Source organism: Phacochoerus africanus, chromosome 10 (genome assembly GCF_016906955.1).
Source record: "Phacochoerus africanus isolate WHEZ1 chromosome 10, ROS_Pafr_v1, whole genome shotgun sequence".
NCBI classification, from domain to species: Eukaryota; Metazoa; Chordata; class Mammalia; order Artiodactyla; family Suidae; genus Phacochoerus; species Phacochoerus africanus.
Genome location: NC_062553.1, coordinates 73,618,845 through 73,636,342, shown reverse-complemented (window position 1 = coordinate 73,636,342; position 17,498 = coordinate 73,618,845). Strand labels below are relative to the sequence as shown.

Here is a 17,498-nt window from a genome sequence, read left to right as displayed (position 1 = left end):
GAGGAGTTTCAAGGAGGGAGACACTGACAATGCAGAGAGGACAAAAAATGTCTGAAGAGGGTTCACTTCATTTAGGAAGTGGGACGTGGGTGACCTGAGCCATAACCATTCCAGCGGAGTCATCAGGCTAAATGAAAGTGAAGGCCATGATTATAAACTGTTCCTTTGAAGGGCACAGAGGGGAAATAATTAAAAGGGTAAAGGGATGTTTTTGTCTCTCCAATATTGTAAAAGCCCAAGGAAAATACAGACTCTGAAAAGGTCTTTAAAAAGAGAAGAGTTTGAATAATTGTTGAAAGCATATCTGGGAGAAAAAGAAGAGGTAGATTCAAAAGTACAGATGGAGAGATTAGCCTTGAAGGGAATAGAGAAAGTCCTTTTCTGAGAGTGGAAAAGGGAGGTGAGGGTGAATGCAGCTGCAGGGTATGCCTACAAATCAATCTACTCCATATTCATTGACTAAATCCTTTAAAAACAAACAGAACAAACTTTTTCTCGATGTCAGAGAATTAATATTTCAGGAATAGAGAACTGCTGAGACTTATTCTGTCTGTTCTCTTAATCCACCTATACCATCCTAACCTCCTGAAAAATATTTTAAGAACTTGAGAAAAAAGATGGCAAGGGATAGGGCCAAATGTCCCATCCCGCATCCTGGGGGATTCAGCATCTCCCCAAAAAGCAAACTCGTAGGCAAGATAATCTTCAGTAACTGGACAAAGGCTGTTTCATTCATATCACAGACAAAAAAAAAAATCATGCCCACAACTTGTAAATGAAACAAAGGAGCAAAAACCAATCTCAAAAGCATTCTTCAGCCCACCTGCCAAACATTCCAGAAGTCTCTAATTCTAGAACTGACATCTCAACAGAGCTGAATAATCTACAATAATCGAAGTTATTTTTTTCCAGAAATAAAGAATTGCGGAAATGTTTTAAAAAAATTAGATTAGCCCACCAATAAAAACATTGCAGATCAAACATTTTAAGATACAATTAAAGGAATACTTGGAGTATAATCTGTAAATTTAAATAAAATTATCAGGAGGATGTCATTTCTCCCCAAACTAGCCTATGACTTCAGTACAACATTAGTAAAACTTCTAGTTGAATTTCATAAGGAATTCAATAAACATACTCTAAAGTGCATGAACAGTTAACTGTGAAAATGAAGAGGGAAGAAAGGGGGAATTTGCCCAATCAGATTGAGACATACTGCAAAGTAGCAGAAGTTAATGAACAAAACAAAACAAAATGATAGTGGTAAAGAACAGAAATTTAGACAATTGAAATAGCTCAGAGACAGACCTACACGCATATGGAAATTCAGTCTACAATAAAGAGCAATGGAAAAGGTTAGGCTGAATGCTGGGAAAATTGGGTCATGAAATGGAGATAAATCAAACTGGAGGTCTACTTAAACCACAGACATAAGTGGACTCCAGGTGGATCAACGACTTACATAAAGATAAAACTGTGACATTAATAGAATTTCTCCCATTAATTGCAGGATAATTTCTTTGTGAACTTGAATAGGACAGGTCTTCCTAAACTAATATTCAAAAGCAAAATGTTAAAGGAAAAAATGATGAATTAGAGATTCCTGTTCAATGAAGGGCACCACATGAAAGGTTAAAAGGTAATGAAATGGGAAAATATTTGCATATCTAAGACTGACAGAATTAATATCTACAACCTGCAAGGAACTCCATAAGATTACCAATAAAAAGGCAGCAAGACCAAATAAAATGACAGGAAAAACACATTGAAAAGCAGTTTATCAAAGACAAAATGCAAAAGTCTAACAAAGTGTTGAAGATATTCTCAAACTCATTAAAAATAACTCATTTTTCGAATGCAAAATTAGACCTCTATGCCTATTGACCAGAAAAATACCTGAAGTTTGATAATGCCAAATGGTAGCAAGGACGTGGAGATGAGAGAATCGTTATGCTTGGGATTATAGATGCCCATGAGCTATCCGGCACTACTTGCTCACATAAAGAATATGCAGAGTTAAGAAACCAACAGTTCTGCTCCCAGGTTACCCATCCATCCCAGGAAACTTTCCATCCAAGTTCATTAAGGGACATGGTGGAGGTTGTTCACTGGTGCTCCCTAATTAATGACAGCATGCAGATGGATAGAAGCCAGGAATCCTGTCCCCGGGAGAGTGGATGGGTGAGTTGGGGGGATGCAGACCAGGAAGGAATATGCAAAGGGCTAGAAGAATTAGCAACATGATGGAAGAATCTGAAAAACATTGCCGAGTGGAAAAAGAACATGCGTTATATAACACAGTAAGATTTAAGGAAAATACACATATATGTATACTCACCTAAAACAATACCCATTTTACATGAGCCCATAAAAACAAAAAGATTAAAAAAGTAACATAAGAGTTCTTTTGTGGCACAGTGGTTAAGGACCCGGCGTTGTCACTGGGTCACTTGGGTCACTGCTGTGGCACGAGTTCAGTCCCTGGCCTGTCACCTTTCATATGACGAGGGTGCGGGCAAAAAAAAAAAAAATTAAAATAGTTGCCTAAGTGAGGAAGGGAAATTGGTATAAAAGGAAGGAAGGAAAGAGAAGAAAGGAGATGGGAAGGAAGGAAGAGAGAGAGACGAGCTAAGAGAAACCTCCGAACTTTGATTTATTGTGTTAGCTGGAGTCAGAAAAGCCCTTCGTAGTAGTGCAGGTACTAACATGACTAAGGAATGAGAAGGGTTTGTCCTTTGAATCTCCCCACCCTTTATATATAATATTTGTCAAACTCAAAGCATTTGTAAAACCTCGGTTACTATAAATTCTTTCAGCCAGAGCATAGCACTGTTTATAACAGGTTATGCTGGATTTTTCTCAGCACTCTACTCTGAGATTTCTACAGATATGGGCTGCTCAGTTATAAATTATTAAACCAACACCAGCCGGTCTTTATCTTGAATAGCACTAATCCGAACTGAAAGTAAGCCAGCATTATCAGTATCGCATGTCTTAATTAACATTCCGATACCAATCAGTGACTTGGTTCACTGCTGTTTTAGAAAATAATTTATATGAACCTTTCTGAAGGCATTTGATAGAAACTTAGAGAACTTGAACACTTTTACGGAAAATGTAAACTCCAGCCTTGCCAATCCAAAGGACCAGTGATCAATGCCAATAACATCACAAAGTCCTATATCTGCTAAGCACCTGGCAGGTATGCAGTAATTACCTGTCGATCAGTTGATCAGTTGGCTGACTAATGTTAGCGATAGTCCATCCTCCGGTTTGAAAGTTCTCTTTCTGCTTTGTTTCAAAATGTGTACAGATAAACTCTCTCCCCAAGCCACCTGTTCAGTAGTCTTCTTTTTAAATTCTTCCACTCTGCAAGGAGACCTGGCTTTCTTCACTCCACCCCTCAGCCCAAGTAGATGTCCACCCCTCACCGCCTCAGGCACACGCTAACCATCCCTCTTTTTACACACATGCATCTCTAGCAAAATTTGCTTTCTCAATCCAGATAATATCGTCTTGGGAGCAGGTCTTCGGCACCACTCTTGTCAGTGACAGTAGCCAGCCTCCTTGGGGGAGCTGAAGGGTAAATGCCTTTAGGCCTTTGAGTTAGTGCAAATTTGACATCTGCTGACCTTTAGAGAATACATCTGGCTTAATTGAGCAGGAAAATGATGCTGGCAGAAAAGAGATTAAAATGCCTAGGATAATGGCAGCTTGCCTTTCTTTTCTTGTCCTCTCCTGAATCCACAGAAAAGCCACCTGTGACATATTGAGTGAGATTTCTCACACCAGCAATGCCGATGGATCCCTGCACAGCTTTAAACAAGCAGCTGCCAAGAGCTCTCTCTCTTCCCTACGACAAGCGGATGTGTCAAGTCCCAAAGATCATCCCATTTGTGCTGCTGCCCTGCTCGGTAAACAAAAACGAGCACAGTAACTCAAGAAAGTTTTATGGGCAGTACATTTTTTATTGATTTAGTGGACTTAAGCTATTTTTTAAAGAAGTCATTACGGCCTTTCAATAGGTATGGCCATTACAATAAACTCGATTCAAACCTTTCATTCACGGTCTGGTGCCCACCTTGGACCTGGCGATGTCCACGGGGGCAGCTGGCCGATCTAAACATTGACAAGCAGACAAGGAAGAGGGGGTGCAGAGGGTCCAGGGCGAGGATAATGAGGAGGAGGGAGGGAAAATGGGCAGAGGCGCACAAGGAGGTATCACATTAGAGCAGGCGGCAGAGTAGCTAAGAGGCAGTTGCGATCTAAAGCCAGAAGACCTAGGCTTGAATCCCTATTCAGCCCCTTATTAGCTACCTCAGGCAAGGTTCTTAGCCTCTCTCTTTCTTCATCTGAAAAACGAGGCTGATAATAACAACCTCACATCATCGTGGTGAGGATTAAACAGCAAACACTCACATAGCACTTGCTCCATACCAGACACTGTGCTAAACACCTTGCATACATTAACTCAGTCCTTGCAACGGCCTTCGGAGTTGAGTATGTGTTAGTTCCCCATTGCTGCTGTAACAAATGATCATAAGCTCAGTGGCTCGAATCAACACAAATTTAGTATCATACAGCTCAAGAGGTCAGAAGTCCTAAAATCAAAGCGTTAGCAGGACTGCATTCTTTCTGGAAGGCTGGGGGGCAGGTGGGTGGGGGGAATCCATTTCCTTACCTTTCCAGGTTCTGTGCTCTGCCTGGGTGCTCCTGGCCCCTTGCTGACCTCTGCTTCGTGTCCCATCTCCTTTTCTGACTCTGACCTTCCTGCCTCCCTCATATAAGGACCCCTGTGATTACACTGGCCACTCAGATAATCCAGGATAATCTCCCCACCTCAAGATCCTTACCTTACTCACACTGACAGAGTCTCTTTTGCCGTCTAAGGCAGCATACTCACAAGGGCTAGGGATTCGGACCAGACATCTTTGAGAAACCATTGTTCTGTCTGCTACAGCTACTACTATTGTTCCTGTTTTACAAGAGATTAAGTACTTTGCCTAAGGTCATGCTTCTCCCCCCAGATGTTCCTGCCTGTCAAAGAGTTAGAAAGCACTTGGAACAGTGCTTGGCCTGAGAAGCACTAAGCTGGGTCAACTCCTACTGTCTGCAGTGGTGTGAAAGGTGAACGAGACAGTAAGTGCTTCAGCTTGAATTCAGTGGAACCAACACCAAAAGCAGGGTGGCCCTTGGCTGGCCTAAGAGTGCCTTTGTCCCCATGTATTTTCAGAAGGCAGCCTGGCATTGAAGACCTTGGGCATTGGAGAAAGGAACTCCTCTCCTGTCTGATAGCTGTGGTCCAGGGCGAGCAGCCTGAGCCTTGTGGTCTGCATCTGTGGGAAAGGCTAGAAAGAGCACCCAACCTAATGTGTACTTGAGGGCAAAGGGGATTTGGCCAGGGGGAAAACAAGTTTCATAAACTGCTAAAACACTGTCAGTGTTTGCAGCATTTGCCTGTTTGTTAAGTAAAAGAAACGTTGACGTTCGGTGCTATGACTGGAATGAAACAAGGGATGCTGGAAGAGAAAACAACGCTTTGACCTGCAAAGCTGGGCACTTACCACTGCATGTCCCCTGCTTGTTGTAAAACCCGTCGCCACAGCTACTCTCGCAGGTGCCCTCTCTTAGCACTAGGAGGGGGTCTCTGCAGGCCAAGCAGTGCTTCTCCAAGGGACCCCAGCAGGCCGCACAGGACTCGTGGCAGGCTGTAGGAACAACCGACAATGGGAAGGACTGGTTGCAATTCATCTTTCGAAGGCTTTAGAATTTATAAGGAGGACGTTGGCTTCTCCATTCCTAAACCACTATGCACATATGTGCACCACAGGAGGAAAAAAACACCCCCCACCAACAAAAACCTATTTCTGTTGGCCAGAAGCTCAACTTCTGTAAATTATTGCTAAAAGAACTGGAACAGGGAATCAGAGGCTTCTGAGTAATGGGAATCACAGGGAAGGGAATCATAATTTTCTAGACAAATACAGTCTGTCTAATGAAATCAGATGGCCCACTGTCACCTTGCCTTTTGTAACCATGTGACAAAATGTCAACACGAGAAACTGCTCTTCACTCTGAAACATCAAAACAGCTAAGGAGAGATGCCGGGGAGGCCAGTCCTTGATTAGACCTGGAAAGACCTGGTTCTGTTTGCTTTCTATTCTTCTTCCCCTCCCTCTCCATATGCCCTGGGTCCACCCCCTCCCCTCCATCCTCTTTCATGACTTAGGAATCAGCCTCTGCTTCTCCCCAGCAGCATCTGCTCTAAACACGTATAGGGAGGACTCACGAAAACCTGCCTTTCTCACTTAGGTTTCTAACTACATGTTGTTTCTACATCAGACTTGCTCCTTTAAGACTTGAAAATTCCTCCTCTTGCAGCATTTGATTTTTTTTTTTCATTACCATTCATGCTTGCTCTTCTCCTTAGCAGGTCTATAAAGAGAGGCCTATTCTGAATAACTGACTATGTCAGATGTTATAAACTGTTGGTAAGGCCAACCCCAGGCTTCTGTTAACGTATCCTGATTTTCAAAAGGTTGGCCTCACAAGGGAGCATGACCTGTTTTGCAGAGGTATTCACTCTGACCAAAATTGGCAGGGACGGTGCGTTTACTGGTTGCAAGTGACTTGGGAACTCTACCTAAGTAATTAGGATCCCTTTGGAATCAGAAGAAAGGATGCCTGCATTGCAGATCTCAAGGTCCCATGCCCTATTCTCAGTTCTAAACTGCACAGGAAGACCTTAATTCCAGAAAGCCCCCCCCCGCCCCCCAAAATTAAGAGTTAACTGCAAATCGTGTTAAGGGCTAGGAAGAGCTCTCAGACAAAGAAAAACAGTAGTGGGAGTGGAAGGAACTGACTTTAGGAAGATCCAAATGATGAGGCGTGACCAGCCTTGGGCACAGCCAGAGAGCAGTGCAAACAGAGTTCTTGAGAAGGAGCTTGGGGGTTCAAAGAACTGGAGGCTCTCTCTGTGGCTGGACCTGGTGGACACAGCACAGTGAACACAGTAGGGCACAGTGGGAAGCAGCATGGCACAGGGCACAGTGGCCTGATTCACAGCTGCAGGGGTAGGCAGGAGTCCTATCAAACTTGACCTTGGAGACCATGGAAAGAACTTAGAATTTTTATCCTAACTGCAGCGTGAGTTATGAATGGGCTTACATAGGACAGACAAAGGCCCTGATTTAGATTTCTAGAAGCACTCTCACATAGAAAGGGTTTAAGGACTGGCACACCTGCAAGGAGACCGGTGTGGAATTTTTTTTTTTTTTTTTTCTTTTTAGGGCTGTACCTGTGGCATGTGAAAGTTCCTGGGCTAGGGGTAGAATCAGAGCTGCAGCTGCTGGCCTACACCACAGCCATAACACTGGATCTGAGCCGCATCTCTGACCTACATCGAAGCTTGTAGCAATGCTGGATCCTTAACCCACTGAGCGAACCCATATCCTCATGGACGCTCTCAGGTTCTTAACCCACTGAGCCACAATGGGAACTCCCAGTGTGGAGTCTTTGGTCCACAGGAGAAATGACAATGGCAAGATGGAGAGCAGAGACGAAGGAAAGTTTACTTATTTATTATCTGGTTCCCTCACTAGACTATAACATTCACGAGGGCAGAGTCATATTTCTTTTGTTAACTCTGGGCTGAGTACACCACTAGGCGCTCTACAAACTCCACTTATATTTAACACCTTATTTACAAGTGGTGCACGAGAACCTGTGTTAGGATAAACCACTGACACCACATCATAACTAAATATGTGGATGCAGGGATCCCAGTATCAGATTCTAGTCTGGATGAACCTGAACGCCCTGTCACTCATTTATTCAATTGCTCTTCAATTGCTGATTACCGCCATCATCTGAAAAGTCGATCACTGTTAAGTGCCTCTGCCTTACTGAGGAAACGGAGTTGATACAAAGCCGTTACCTAAACAAAAAAAAATCCAACTGCATGTCTAAGAAGGCAGGCCAGGCTAATCTGTCTGTTCAAGTTCAACAGAACCACCTATCATGGTTCACAGGCGAGGTGCCTGGCTAGCCCGTGGGGCCTTCCCAGCTCCCACAGGTAAGCCAGGGCCCTGGGGAGCAAGCGCCCAACAGGGTGATGGGCAGTGAGGCTAAAAGGACAGCAGGGGTCAGATCATGAGTGTCAGTCAAGCAGAGATAAGGACCACGGACTTCATTCTGTAAAAGTTTTTTTTTTGCCTTCTGCCTTTTCTAGAGCCGCTCCTGTGGCATATGGAGATTCCCAGGCTAGGGGTGGAATCGGAGCTGTAACCGCTGGCCTACACCAGAGCCACAGCAACACGGGATCCGAGCCGTGTCTGTGACCTACACCACAGCTCATGGCAACGCTGGATCTTTAACCCACTGAGCAAGGCCAGGGATCGAACCCGCAACCTCATGGTTCCTAGTCGGATTCGTTAACCACTGCGCCACGACAGGAACTCCCATTCTGGGAAAGTTTTAATCAGGGCAGTGCAATTGATCCGTTTTCCTTTTAGAGCAGTTACTTCGAAGTGGGGAGAGGAGATGGTAGTTATCTCAAGATACCTTGAAGGTAAGAACTCATCTTTGTCCAGGGGGTGGGGAGGAGATGAGAAATAAAAGCCCATCCCCCAGTTCTTTCAGGGACTGTCTGAAGGCCCTGCAGACACTCAGCTGCATGGGCCATTAAAACAGTAAAAATACTTCCAACCTGGTAGGTAAATGGCTGTCATCCTAGCTCCCTCCCAGACGCTGTGGCCTTGGCCCTGGGAACGCTGGCAGACACCATGTTCCAGCAACCGAAAGGGCCAACACTCGAGAGGGTCTCGGGTCTCCCTTCCATCTGTCTGATCTGCGTCATACCGCTTGTTAAATATTTTTAATATTGCCCCTGGGGCTGCCAATCAGAACAGGGGTCAAAGGATGAAGGGGACTGAGGTTACAGACATCGGGATGGCACCCAGGCCTGTCACACACTGAGCACTACTAAACATTTCAGCCCTGCCTTTTGCTGCCTCCCTAAAGCACAGCAGTTTTATGTAGCAAGGCACCCTAACCTACCACGGGTTCTGGGCTCCCCCTCCCTCCAGGACTGACCCAGCCAGCAAATGCCTCTGGCTCCCTCCATAGCCCCTGTAATCCTGTTTACACCTAGGAGGCCTCCTAAATTGTCACTACTTCTGTGAAGCTTTGCTGAACTTGTCCCAACAAAGTTACTTCCTCCTTCCTTCCCATTGCTGCAGCACTTCCCACATAACCTTCACGCTCCTTATCCTGCTGTACTAATTATTCAGTTACAGATCAATCCCATTCGATGGGAGGTAACAGTCTCCAAAAGAGGGTCATGTTTTAGGCACCTAAAAGCCCCATATCCAGATTGATGCTGGTACAAAGTTAATACTCATTAAATGCATGTTAAATGAATGCACAGCAAATTTTTTTTCACTACTTATGGCGGATTCATCCTTTCCGTTATCTTCTCCATGGAAATAACTATGTCAGAGTCTGAGGACATAAGATAGATAAATTTGGAGCTGTATTATTTACCTAATAAATACTGGGGTCCAGATCTGCTATGTTGATGAATACTTATACATCTCTACAGAGTACCACATGTGATTCTGGGCCTTGGCTTCATTCTATATCAAATAAAAGGCATGTTCCACAGCCAGGCAGGACAGCAGAAGGGATTTTTTACTTCAACATGGGACTATGCTGAGCTGTCATTTCTTTTCTTTCTTTCTTTTTTTTTTTTGAGCTGTCATTTCCCATAATGACATACTCCCACTGTGTTTTACAATTGATTTCTAATTTCTAATACCGAACATATGCTACTGCAGATAATCTCTTCTTGCAGGCTTATTTTACATGTGGCTTTTATTACATCTGGGTTATTACAAAAAATAAAAGGTCAGTCCCAGCCCGCTCACCATAATTTCTCTTAGTGATAGATTTCAGATCACCCCAGGTTTGAAGTATATGTTGTGAAAATTGTGGCAATGAATTAAAACAGAGGATGAATAAGGGAAAGTCACCTTCGTATCTCACATGTAGTAGATAATTTATTTAGGAAAGCCCCTGACTTTTCTGGAGCCTAACAAGACATGTGTTGGCTTGCTGAGTGATTCATTTCAAGATGAAAAGGAATGAATTATTCTTCTTTCTGTAACCCTATATTGAAACCTTACTCTAAAAATAACAAACTTCCTTTGGTACTTGCTAATTTTGAAATAGAAGATGGCTGTAAAAAAAATGTCGAACCTGTGCTACCCTATGAATAAAATTTTACCCTAAGAATAAAATTTTACCCTAAGAATAAAATGCAACCCTTTTGCAGGGAGGTGTTAAAATCACATCCTATGAACCATTTCTTATCTTCCAGGAAGCCGTCCCAGACCCCAGGCGGTGGAAACAGTTTCCTCCGGATTCAGCCTTTGGTTCAAACTGCCCCTCAGGAAGAAGGAGCTTTGGTTCCTTGCCTTTTCCATGGTCTTTTGGAATAAGTTTCCCAGCCATTTTCAGGGAATCAGCACACTTGATTAGCAGGCCCTTTGAGTTACCAGGGAGCCTGCAGTTCAGGTTTCCAAACTGCCAAGACCTTGGCACTTACAACTACATGAAGGAGCCCAAATTCCAGGCACGAGCAGGGCATCCATACCCAAGGCAAATTCCTTTATTCTGTTCGTTATCCACATCCTGGCAACTGCTAACAATCATTCACATCTCGCAAATGACCAAGAAGTACTTGCCAAGTTTGAAAGTATTATCAGGAGACAGTGGGCAAATTTCCAGTCAGAAGCTCTTGTTGGATGAAAAAATTTTCATCTTAAATTCAACTCCAGTGTTCTTGCTTCCCTATCTGTAAAGTGGGAATAATAACATTTGTTGTCCTTAATTCGTGGGGCTAAGATATATTTGGAGAAGCAGAGAAGCTTGTACTCACGTGGTCCTATGAGCGGCACACCCTGGGAGATGGAACAAATCTTGTTTCAACTGGCTTCAAAACCAAAGTAATTATAAAGGGAGCAAATGAGAATGTAACACAAGATAGAATCGGAAAGGACGAGAAAGACTATGTGAAAGGGAAGTTCAAGTAGAAAGGGAATGAAGGGAACAACAGGCCCGCAGGGATTCTTCCAGCAGTTATATAAAGGGACTCCAGCCTTTCCCAGAGGCCTCACACTCCAGAGCTCTTTCCTGGCAATCGCTACAGCACATCAACAAGAGCCCTTTGGAAAGTGATTGGGAATAGCTCAGTGAAGGTCGTGGTGAAGCATCTGGGCAGGCTATGCTGCCTTCTCCCCATCACAGCGGCGCCTGAGGCCCAGGCCAGTTGCCTAAGAAGCGCAAATGCCAGACACATCTAAAAGGAGAAGTGCGTATGAGTCATCATTTTTGATCCTTTTACTCCCATCTGCTTCTGTCCCCCTACCGGGCTGCCTTCAACCTTCCTCCCTCTGCCAACAGAAACCTTTACACCCTGCAACTGAAATGTCTGGTCTCCGCACGTTCTGAAAACCCATACACACTTGAGGGAGTTCATAGTAGAAAGATAGAAACACATGAAAAAAAAACTTCAGCCTCATGAATGGGGGGGGGACATGCAAATTACACTGGCGAGCAGCAACTACATGCAATGGATTGGCTGGACACACAGCAACATGTATGCATCTTAGAAACAGTGCTTTGTGAGGAAAGCAAAGTAAAAGAACAGTTCATGGATCAGAACAATTGTACCATCTGGTGGAGGATGTGGATGATGGGGGAGGCTATGCCTGTAGGGAGATAGGGGGGGAAATGGGAAATCGCCATACTTTCCTTTTACTTTTGCTGTGAATCTAAAACTGTCCTTTAAAAAAGACTTTAAAATTAAAAAAGGAGAAGAATGAAATATCTACTTAGTAATATGTATGAATATTTAAAACACATGCATACAAAACAAGAAGAGCAGACGCATACAAAAATCCACATTAAATTGCATTAGAAGAGTTACTTAAGTGGGGAGCTGGGGAGAAGGGAAGTGGGAACAGGTTATGGGAACAAAAGGAGTAGTAGGCAGACAGGGAGACAGACAGACAAACAGGAGGATAGCCTGCTGCAGGCTAAAGACGCAGAGGGGCCATGAGCTGCTAAGTATGATTAATTCAGCTCTCTTTATATAAATCCCTCCAAGAAGTATAAGTATATAAATAAACAGGGTTGCATTTTACATCAATCAAATTGACAAATATAACAAGAATCATAATACCTAGTGTTGACAAGGGTTGTGGGAGGAAGGCACCCTTGTGTATTTCTAGCAGGATTGCAAATGCCAACTTCTTTAAAAGAGAGTAATAAGTTAGTATGCGCCCAAAGCTTAAATATGTGCATAGACACACTTGGACCCAGCAATCATGTCTAAGAATTTACCCTAATCAAATATATTTACCACAATTTCTTTTTTCTTTTTTTCTAACAGCCGCACCTGGGGCACATGGAAGTTCCCAGGCTAGGGGTCGAATTGTAGCTGCAGCTGCCAGCCTACACCACAGCCACAGCCAGAGGAACACCAGATCCGAGCCACATCTGTGACCTATGCTGCCGTTCACGGCAGTGCCAGATCCTTAAGCCACTGAACAAAGCCAGAGATTGAACCCGCATCCTAAAAGAGACAATGCTGGGTCCTTAGCCCTCTGAATAATAGCAATGCCCACAATTTCTATTAAAAATGTTTACATTGGAGTTCCTGTCATGGTGCAGGGGAAACAAATCTGACTGGGAACCATGAGGTTGCAGGTTCAATCCCTGGCCTCGCTCAGTGGGTTAAGGATCTGGTGTTGCCATGAGCTGTGGTGTAGGTCGCAGATATGGCTTAGATCCTGTGTTGCTGTGGCTGTGGTGTAGGCTGGCTGCTACAGCTCCGATTAGACCCCTAGCCTGGGAACCTCCATATGTTGAGGGTGTGGCCCTAGAAAAGACAAAAAAAAAATGTTTACATTGTGGTTATTTATGATAAGAGAAAACTAATTAGGAGGAGATGTCAAACAACAGAGGACTGGCTAAATGAATTCTTGCCTAGCCACAGATGGAAAGTTATAAAACAGCTTTAGAAAGATGTTGTAGAAGGCTAATAAATAACATGGAGAAAGTAGGCAATGAAACTACATACGGAGTGGCATCTTACTTTGAAAAATAAATAAATGCATCTATATGTGCCTGTGTACACAACAAACACGCTACGTAAATTAGGAAGACATTCACCAAAATACTAACTGCAATGATTTGGGAGAGCTTGAGTCAGGGATTTCCACTGATTTTTATGTGCCTTGAATTTTACTGACTTTGTTAGATGAATTCATTTGGTATTTAGAGGAAAAAAATTACTAAAGGAGAAAAAAAAATGCATATAGTTCTTTTCCCTAAGGCACATGCTGGGTAAATAGCTAGTTAATCCATTAACCACATTTGTGATATAGCTAAATGATTTACTTGTTTTGGGTAATACATTTGAATTTTTAGCAGGGTCTTCTGTAGACTGAGAGCTTGAAATGAAGGAACAACTTCCCAGCTGATGGAGTTGGGTCCACATGCAGAGATTTACAAGTGGGCTAGCTTTCATTGATAAATAAGTCAGAGGCTAAAGGCAGACATCCAGCTCACCAGGAACAGTCTTCAGGCTGTCACTTCTGTCTGCTGCCCCTCTCCCTATACCCCTAAGTCTGCAATACAGCACACCCTGAGGGGTTTCAAATGCAGTGGTGACCACCTAAGCTGATGGAACTCTCAGCTTCCATTCATCCACGGTGACTGCCAACTCTCAGCTGCTAGACTTGCCTGGGTGTTTCCTCAGCGCCCCCCCCAACCCCAGTTAAATGGCTGTGGATTTTTTCCAGGGATACCTTGAGTCTGCTTATCTATAAAAACTGAAGGGCCAAAGGAGGGACCATCAATCCAAAACAAGCTTTTGAGGGGCAAGCTCCCTGACTTCCTGGCCGCACTGGCGCAGCCTGCTCAGCTCTGGGCAGCCTTGGCGTGGAGGCGCCGGGTGCTCTGCAGGCAGCATAAATGGGAGAGGGTATGGAAGCGGGACAGTGGGGGGGTGGGGGGGTGGGAGGGGTTGGGGGGTGGGGGGGTAGATGTGGAAGAGAGAGAATGCAAGCCGCCGCTGCCACGGCGGGACGGTCTAGCTAAAATAACTGAGAACCCCAGGAGCTGGGCAGGAAGCCAGAAGACTTGTCACTGCTTTGTAATCCACCGCTGAAATATTTGGGGGTTCAGATTTTGTCAGGAAGAATGGGATCTGTCTGGAAGATAAACTCCCTTGCACTTGTGGCAGGCTTTCTCTGCCGGTATGTGACACCTTTGTTCCATCATCTGTCTTTGGGCGTACACAGCAGGGGCCTCTGAGCAGCACAGACAAATGCCAAACACAGCCAGTTGCCGGTGCAGCAGAGGTCCCAGGCGAAGCCCGGCCAGCTGCTATTCCCTTCTTCTCTCCACTTATCTTTTATAAGAATGTCCAAAGAGGGACGGGGTTTGGAATATCATTGTCACCTGCTTCACTCGTCTACAACAACTAGTGTCATCAGGAAATGTACATTCTAGAAGAGCAAGCCAAACGATCCACAGATCCTACCCAAGTTCCAGTGACAGGGTTATGATGTTGTTGTTATTTTTTCAATTCTTTTCACTTTCATTGTGGTTTATTACAGGATATTGGATATGGCTCCCTGTGTTCTACAGTAGGACCTTGTTTATCCATTCTACATAGAACAGTTTGCATCTGTGAGTCCCCAACTCCCACTCCATCCCTCCCCGCTCCCTTGGCAATCACAAGTCTCTTCTCTACACAATCATAGTTTTTTTTCCCTTTAAAGAATCACCCTTTCAGGAGTTCCTGTCGTGGCGCAGTGGTTAACGAATCTGACTAGGAACCACGAGGTTGGGGGTTCAATCCCTGACCTTGCTCAGTGGGTCAAGGATCTGGCGTTACCGTGAGCTGTGGTGTAGGTTGAAGATGCGGCTTGGATCCTGCGTTGCTGTGGTTCTGGTGTAGGCCGGCGGCTACAGCTCCAATTCGACCCCTAGCCTGGGAACCTCCATATGCCATGGAACCGACCCTAGAAAAGGCAAAAAAGACAAAAAAAAAAAAAAAGAATCACCCTTTCAGCACTGATAAGGCACCCAATTATCTTAAAGAGGAGGTAAAGAGAAAGAAGGTGGGCAAAGACTGTAATTTTCCTGAAGCCACACCTAGCCAGGAATTGCTGACAGGGAGTGAATAGTAGAAGCTAAAGGGGAGTCGGGTCACTGGTCCGCCTGCGTCTACGCATACCTGTACACTCCTGGGCTTTCTCCTTTGTGCAATGATTTAAATCACATTTGTTTTCCAAGCAAAAGTTGTTCCGGAGGGCCTTTCAGGTGCTTAGCATTATGGGGAAGGCAGAAGGATAAGACCGGCCCCTGCCTCAGTAATCGGTCACTTCCTATGATAGACCTTTCAAGCTGTCTCTTCAGCACTAAAAGTAATGAATTCATAGAGTGGTAACCATTTGAAAGGATCTTCCTTATTTACTTATTTACTGACACTCTTCTCCCATTGAGAAAGTACGTTCCTGACCTGCGGGGCAGTTTTCTGTCAGTTCACTGGGGCATCCCAGTGCCTGGCACACAGAAGAAGCTCAACAAATATTTGTTGCATGAACAGAAAGGAGAAGACAGGAGTATCACTTGAAGCAAGAAGTCTCCTTTCCACAACATTCAGCAAGTAAGCACTAAACCACCACTGCTGTAGGATACCAGAGGTTTGCACATGCATAGGATTTAATGAGCAAACCAAAATCAGTGAAAAGAAATGGGCAGAATGTGTTGGACCCCCGCACTGAATGTATGGTCTGGCCCTGAAATGGGGACTGATCCTCCAACTCTGGGGTGTGTTGGAGGCACCCTGGCGGATACCAGCATGACAGTGACTATCCCAACAGAACGAGGTGGGCGCCGGTCTTCTTGAGGATTTCAGAACAGCAGTCTCATAAATGCCCTTGCCTGCCACAGTCAGGCTGGCCGCAGCCACACGCAGCATATAATGCCAAGACCCACCAAGCACGGCTTTGGACCTGTCTCCAAAGGGTTAGCAATTCATGTCCACCATGCTCCAGCCAAACAAGCGTCCAACAAATAATTAATGTCAGAAATTCTTCTGTTCAAACTACAGCTTTTAAATCTCAGCTGGGTCAGCATCCTATCTGTAAATTTTACAGGTTTCCTTATCTAAAATTTCCCTCTAAATATACCATAACATTGGCTAAGAAACAAATCATTCTAGATTCTCAACATTTAATCAAAGCATTTAAAGAACATAAAATGATTTTAACCTGTTGTGATGAGTACAATAAACTGTTCTCTGTACTACTTTACTTCTCCGTAATATATAAAAGTTATTTAAAATCGGACACAAATGGCACACAATCTTTTTTTTCCTAACGCAGGCTCTCTGGTTTGTATTGGCATAAGCTGAAAAAGAAAGGAATACTTTTGAAGACAAGAGCTGCCCCTCGTTGTCCACATACTATGTGTCGGTCATAATATATTTAGAGTTTCAGACATCGTTTCTAACCTCCATATCAATGGTTTACAGCAGATAATATTATCCCCATTTTACAGTTGAGGGAACTGAGGCTCAAAGTGGTTAAATGACCTGCCCAAAGCCACAGACCAGTGAGGAATGAAGTTGAGATTCAGGATGATGCCCCCTCACAACAAAGCTATAAAGTGTTCAGCTGTTTGACTGGTTCAGGTTTCAAACCTAAGGCCGCACAGCGATCAGATAGAGAATAAGATGCATAGGTTTTTGTGTTTGGATCTTTATTTTTCCCCATTGCCGTAAGCAGCAGCTAACCCTGCCGTGACTGCCATCTCACTACAGGTGAAGATGGAGTACTGTTGATCTTCATATTCTCAGGACCTTGAGGAATGGTCAAAAGATAATGAATGGGAGTTCCCGTCGTGGTGCAGTGGTTAACGAATCCGACTAGGAACCATGAGGTTGCGGGTTCGGTCCCTGCCCTTGCTCAGTGGGTTAACGATCCGGCGTTGCCGTGAGCTGTGGTGTAGGTTGCAGACGCGGCTCGGATCCTGAGTTGCTGTGGCTCTGGTGTAGGCCGGTGGCTACAGCTCCGATTCGACCCCTAGCCTCGGAACCTCCATATGCCGCGGGAGCGGCCCAAGAAATGGCAACAACAACAGAAAAGACAAAAGACAAAAAAAAAAAAAGATAATGAATGGAGGAGCAGAAAGAAAGACAAGTCTCCTAACGCACACGAAGGGCTTACAGGTGCCAGGCACCATCCTAAACAACATGTGCGAATCACTCATTTATCTGCATGCAGCACAACGCTATATGGCAGATATTACTCTCCCTGCTTTAGCCACAGCTACTGAAACACAGAATTAAAGAATCAGCTATTTGAAGTGACAGAGCCAAGATTGGAATCCAGGTGGTTTGGCTTCCTAGCCTATGGTCC

At 44.4% G+C, this 17,498-nt stretch overlaps 1 protein-coding gene across 2 annotated transcripts in view; it reads right to left on the bottom strand.

Annotated features, from left to right (window-relative positions):
- Window positions 1-17,498, bottom strand: part of FRAS1 (Fraser extracellular matrix complex subunit 1) — a 274,927-nt gene that overhangs the window by 207,854 nt on the left and 49,575 nt on the right. For both annotated transcript variants that reach the window (XM_047798478.1, XM_047798479.1), the window contains exon 13: window positions 5,565-5,708. In XM_047798478.1, the coding sequence (XP_047654434.1) occupies window positions 5,565-5,708 (144 nt within the window). The remainder of the gene's footprint in view (window positions 1-5,564; window positions 5,709-17,498) is intronic.